We start from the raw sequence: 6489 nt of genomic DNA, 5'->3' as shown, positions 1-6489 counted from the left end.
CTCTTGTATATATATATATTTATATTTATTTATTTATTTAATTAGATTGTATATTCATATATATATATATATATATATATATCAGAATATCTCACACAAAGTAAAAACGCAAAAGCAAATCTAGCGTTTCATATTAAGTGACGTTAATTTTATAAGTGACGTATAATTTTGACACGTGATCGCTCCTTTTCGTATTTCATTACTAAAGCAACTAACAGACTCTCTGTATCTCTTCTAACACCGACGACGAACCACTAGAGCAGTAGCAGTGTTGTAAAGATGCTCATACCTGGTTTTCCTGTCGCTGCGGCACTCCGCAGTGGATCTCCGGGTGGTTTAGCAATGGTAGCTGCGGAGGTAACGACAGGTAAAGAGAATGCTTATCATAGGCATGCTTTGTAAATCTGTGAGGCGGGTCCGCGCGCAGCGAGCGTCTGTGACTTAAATGATCGCTTACAACCCGCCCTTATTAGGACAACTATGCACTGCAGTGAAAATAGATAAAATTTAATTATTATTTTTAATGTTTAATGTATGCTAACATACCATATACCATACCATATATACTACAATATTGATATACCACATATATGTTTTACTATAATAATGTTTACTTCGGACCCAGATGCAGGTTAGATGGATATAGCAACATTGTAAACTCTGTCGCCATTTTACGCACAGTATATGTTATAGTTAGTAACTCTAACCATCGTCCAGAAATCATATTTACGTCGTTATCTACGCTAGCACAATATGATCATTAATAATATGAATATATCATAAATATGCTCATCTGTATACCTTTTCCCGATCCTTTAGACTTCGGCATAGATGTCGTTTCTGGTTCGGCGGATGCTCCTTTATTGGGTTCCGGCTTACCAGTACCTTCCGGTTCTGGTTCACCAGTACCTTCCGGTTCCGGCTTACCAGTACCTTCCGGTTTCGGTTCACCAGTGCCTTCCGGTTCCGGTTCACCAGTGCCTTCCGGTTCCGGTTCACCAGTACCTTCCGGTTCCGGTTTGCCTGTACCTTCCGGTTCCGGTTCGCCAGTACCTTCTGGTTCTGGTTCACCAGTGCCTTCTGGTTCCGGTTCCGGTTTCACCATTGTCTCCTGCTCGCCGATCATCTCGGTTTCTGTTTTTTTCTTTTCGTCTTCCGGTTCGCCTGCAACGGTATGAATGTCTCGTTCGGCATTCCGCGTGTATTATTCAGAGCTGTTCAGCTGCTGCTTATATTACAATCGCGCGCTGTGATCGACAGAGTCACTGTATGCCGTCTGCCTTTCAGACTTTCATCGTTTGCATTTATGCGGATAATAAACATAGGGGAATACTAAACTCTGTGGCTGTGTGTATGCGTGCGTGTGTGTGTGTGTGTGTGTGTGTGTGTGTGTGTGTGTGTTGTGTGTGTGTGTGCGCGCGCGCGCGTGTGTGTCGAAGATCGTATCGTGTGATCGTATTGTGTGACTATGCGTGTGACGCTGAAATTCACCATGATAGCCCTGCTGATTTGCCTTTAACCTGATACCAAAGAGTGTTTGCTGCGTGACCCGGCAGTATTCGATGTGTAGCGTGCCTACGGAAGAGGAGGGGGTTGCGCGACCCGCGTGCCTTTTTGGCAGTACGGGCTGGCGTCGCAATTCGCGGCATGCCGATCTTTCTGCAAAGCCGGAGATAAAAACAACCATGAAGCGCGAATTCAAAGTTTTGCTTCTTCGATGTCTCGTCTCCCGCGCGGTGAGACATGTTTGGCACTTCGTAGAATATGTAAGCTCTATGATTGAACTTGTGAGCTTGGCGGTCGCAGCACACAAGCACATCGTTCTGGGCGTGTTTGGCTTTTGGGGTTCGCTTGTTCCAATTCTTTCTTTCTCTTTCTTGCCGACACTTGTTTTGTTCGTTCTGGCTTCTGCTACTTCTTCTTTTTTGCTCTCCTCTCTCTTCTCTCTTCTCTTTCTTGTCTTCTTGCTTATTGGTTAGGGCGCGTTGGACTTCGCAACAGCTTGAGTGTTCAGGCGTCGCATGGCCTGCCTGAATCAATATGAGCCCGTCATCTCTGGTAGGGAGACGCCTCACGGTGCTGGTTTTTCGTCTGTTGTCTTTCCAGAACGCAACTCACAACTTCGTGTGCGTTGTTTTGCCGCTGATAATTGGCGGCACTAATTGCTGCTATATTCGTCTGCTCTTTCTCAGTTTATCTCTGCATACTCTATCACTCTGCGTAGCTCGATACTTTTCCGTAAACTAGTAAGAAGACAAACACGTTTTGGCGTACATCGTTTGTCGCGTCGGCGTAACATCATCGCTTCTTTATCGTCGGTGCGTCGTCGTCGTCGGTCGTTATCGTCATCGGTCGTCGTCGTCGCCGGTAAAATATCCATGTGTTGATTTTCGCTTCTCCAGCGTTTTCGAGCAGCAGCTATGTGGGATAATGGATATGGCGGAACCAACAGGCTTGACAAAACGATCACATCCGATTATGTCAGCAGCCCAGGCGGCACAAACGATGACTCAGTCGGAGCTGGCGTTAGGCGGGCGGAAAGTGGATGGCATAGGGACGAATAACGATAGGCTGGGGCTACTGGCGTAGGCGACTACCTACATGTACACTATAACGATACCCCACTACCGACGCCAGGTTGGCAGGACGGAGTAAGCATTCGGACGGGAAAACGACGTGCGCTGCAGACGAAGAGCCAGAGAGCAATCGAATGAACAACTACAGGTGTCGATATCGCTTGGGGTTTACTGAAAAGCCCTGGCAGCGAGAAGGTCTCGTTCTATCGGCAGGGTCGCGAAAGCGGAGGCAGACACAGAGACACGAAGGGCATGGGCCAGAGCCAGACGACAGCCGCGCAGAGCAGAGGGCAGAGACAGAGGCAGAGGGCAGAGGTCAGATGGCAGAGGCAAGCAGAGGCTAGAGGGGCAGAGGCAGAGGCAGAAGGCCAGAGGGTTGGGACGAATGCAGAAGAAGGGGGGCATGAAGACAGCGAAAATAGAAAACAGATTTATTAATGGTACCGTGATATCAAATGCAGTCAGCTCAGCTTGGAGGTGGCATTAGGAATAGCCAGCCAAAGGCTAGAGATGACCCAGTACGTAGAAGGTGAAGGCAGAATAGCAAAGACAAGCAAGGATGACGTAGAATCTGATGCGTGGAACAGGGCAGAGGGCAAGGCAGAGGGTGAGGCAGAGCCAGCAAGTAAGCAGGAGACAGAGGGTGAGGCGAAGCCAGAAAGTGAAGCAGAGGCCAGAGAGTGAGGCGGAGGCAGATGAGCGATCGACTATGACGCTCCTACATGCATTACTACCGCCGCGCGCCAGTCGACCCGGCGATGGGCAACATATGGAACTGGGAAATGTTGTTCGGTCAGGTGCGATGTAAATGACAACTACAGGTGCCGTTGAGGTTTACTGAAGTAAACCTGATGCAGGAAAGACTGCGTCCTATGCGGAACACAGCGAAAAGGGGAGGCGAAAACAGAGCGGACGCAGAGGCAGATCTTAATGGTGGGCAGAGGTCAGAGCAGAAGCGAACGCAGAAGCAGAAGCAGAGACGAGGCAGAGCAGAGGCAGAGGCAGAGGCAGTGGACCAGAAGCAGCAGACGGAGGCGAGAGAGAGACATGAGACAGAGGGCAGAGGCAGAGGCAGAAGGCAGAGACGGACGGCAGAGACAGAGACAGAGCTAGAGACTAGAGGCAGAGGCATGAGGGCAGAGGCAGAGGCAGAGGCTAGATGCGGAAGGCAGAAGGCAGAGGCAGAGTCCAAGTCAACCGGTGCGCAAAATCGGAAAGTAAAGGCAGAAGCAGGGCAGAAGGCAGAGGCAGAGGGCGAGGCAGACACTAAGGATGAGGGTTGAGAGTGATAATAGCTGATAAACATCATTGGAAAGACTTTTTGCAGAGTCAGAGTCATGAGGCAGAGGGGGAAGCAGAGGGCAGATAAGTGGCCAGAGACAGGGATAAAGGCAGAGGGGAAGGCAGAGACAGAAACACGAGCGCGGGAGGCAGAGGCGGATGTGAGGCGGAGGCAGAACTAGAAGTACAACAGAGGCCGAAGGCAAGGCAGTGACCTAAGAGGTAAGGCTAGATGCGGATACCAAAGCGGGAGGAGCTACGCTAGCTCAATGGGAAAGGCGAGCGAGTTGTCGCGCCGCAAGGAACTGCTGGAGGCAAACAGCTCGACACGTAACGGGCGTCACGGGAGAGAAAACAAAAGGAAGCAGACAACGGGAGATGCAGCGACAGACTGACAATGGGGAAAGGAGGTGCCGTTAAGTAGGCCGAACGCGGCTGCAGAAGGTAAGCAAATACAGAATATAACTCATGATCGGTTTATAGATAGTTGCGTCTGGTGTACAGCCGTAGCAGGCGTCGCGAATAGTAGAAGGCCGTACAAGGTAGTATAGCGCGGGGCAGGCTCGGAAAGTAGTTATAATGCGCGCCGGGCAGCTCGGGGAAGGTAGTATATAGGCGGGGGCAGCTCGGGAAGTAAAGTATATCGCCGCGGCGAGGCGCGCGGGAAGGTAGTATATGCGCGCAGGGGCCAGGCTCGGGAATGGTAGTATAGTGCCGCGGGCAGCTCGGGGAAGGTAAGTATATGCGCGGCAGGGCAGCTCGAGAAGCGTAGTAATATGGCGCGCAGGCAGCTGGGGAAGGCTAGTATATGTGCGCCAACTGCATGCAGTGGGCCCAGCAGGTGTAGTGACACTAAGGATACGGGAGGGAGGGGGCGTGAATTGAGGGGCGAAAAGCGAGAGCGCCATCTGTTCGTGGGATGTTTTGTATGCGGCGGCGGGTAGCAGCTCGGAAGGTTAGTATATGTCGCCAGCCAAACACATGTAAATGCATAGAAATTTCTAATGTTTTGTTGGCGCGGCCGACCTTTTCGCGCCAGTTGGATTGCATTTGCTGGATATTGCCCGGAGCTTCCACGGCCACTTGAATAAATAGTACCAGGCAGCTTTGTGGCAGTTGGTGATCTGAGTTGTAGCGAAGGGCGCTGCATGCAGTTTGCTGCTGGAGGCGTAATAGGTGTGTGCGGGGCAGCTCGGGAGATGATAGGGTGCGCGCGCGATCGCCATACCTGGCAGGCAGCGGAGTGAGCGCAGAAACTGAAGCAGTTGTTGATTGCTCGTAGCGAATGAAACACACAGAATGGCAGGCAGCCTCGGCCGCAGGGGCAATGATATGGTCGCCGCATCCCCGTCCTGCACGTCTGCCGGTCACCGTATCGGCGAGGCACCCTACACACATAGAGGGCAGATCCAGCTGGCCGATAGCATGCACTGCAGCGCTACGTAGGACTCAGCTGTGACGTCTTATCGGGGTCTTATAGCGCATATACTTGTATATTTATCATGTATATTTTATGTATATATATGTATATGTATATTATATATATATATATAATACTATATATATATATATATATTATATATATATAATATGTAACGGTATGGGTCATACGTGGTGCCGCCGTCTACAATATTTACTCAAATAGCGTTTGGTGTAGGCGTAATGTGTGAATGTTAGATTAACGGAGTATATAGGGCAGTTATGCATAATGCCGATGATTTGTGAATGCTAGTTCTGCATCGCCAATGTCCCAGCATAGATCTACGCACATCCAGACGTCATCGACACAACTACACAGCATGCCCCACACGAGACAGTAACTGACTAACCATTAATACTAGCGCAGTCCGATTGATCGTCGATCTATATAATAAGCTCCGATTCACTCCACTTTGACGCAAATACAAATGACCGACAATTTGTCCGATGGTATAACCTATAAGGCAGACAAAGCGATGGCATGTGTTATATGTTGGACGTGTAGAAACGTGCGATATGTTCAATGTTGTGTGATCACCACGCTGACGGCTCAGACTACCGTAACCCTTGAACGTAGCCAATGGTTAGCGTAGACTAGACACGTATATATACGTAGGTAGTCGAGTCATCTTCAGCATGCAAACTGCTTCAGTTTGGCCTACACGTACACGAGTAGATTAGGTTCGGGAATTCACTCTACGGAAATGACATATTTCTACACGTGCACGACACATACAGCGACCCGTGATGCGTCTCGCAAAAGTAGCCGTAAAGCGATGTTTGCGAAGTCACCAGTGGAAGCGAGTGTTTAAACTAGCAGCGCAAACTCGCCAACTATCCGTTAGCGCCGTGATAGCGGCTCTTCGTATTATGTATGATGATGCGTGATACGCAACTGTTTTATTGTTGGGCCGGAACGTGCAGGTAGCAGCGTTTCGCGAGAACTTCGACTGCACATTCTGAATAAAACACACACACACACAGCCACTGCTACGCACGCAACGCATGCGCAGCAATCACGCGCGCTCTCCTCTCTCTCTCTCTCCTCGTCGGATCTTCTCGTCTTCTGCTCTAGCTCTCTGCTTTCTTTCTCTCTTACGACAAAACTACATGATACGGCATACCCTACACACCGCGGCGGCGTCCGCACTAT

The 6489-nt window shown here is 49.8% G+C and overlaps 1 protein-coding gene across 1 annotated transcript in view; it reads right to left on the bottom strand.

The window, feature by feature from the left end:
- LOC106808291 (retinitis pigmentosa 1-like 1 protein) overlaps window positions 1-6489 on the bottom strand; it is a 66785-nt gene that overhangs the window by 32735 nt on the left and 27561 nt on the right. Inside the window, exons 5-6 of the mRNA XM_014810945.1 lie at window positions 802-1164; window positions 290-349 (exon numbers count right to left, since the gene is read on the bottom strand). Of these exons, the coding sequence (XP_014666431.1) occupies window positions 290-349; window positions 802-1164 (423 nt within the window). The remainder of the gene's footprint in view (window positions 1-289; window positions 350-801; window positions 1165-6489) is intronic.

The sequence above is a fragment of the Priapulus caudatus genome, unplaced genomic scaffold, assembly GCF_000485595.1.
Source record: "Priapulus caudatus unplaced genomic scaffold, Priapulus_caudatus-5.0.1 Scaffold266, whole genome shotgun sequence".
Lineage (NCBI taxonomy): Eukaryota > Metazoa > Priapulida > Priapulimorpha > Priapulimorphida > Priapulidae > Priapulus > Priapulus caudatus.
Note: the sequence above shows the minus strand (reverse complement) of the source record. Positions and strands in the feature narration are given on the sequence as shown.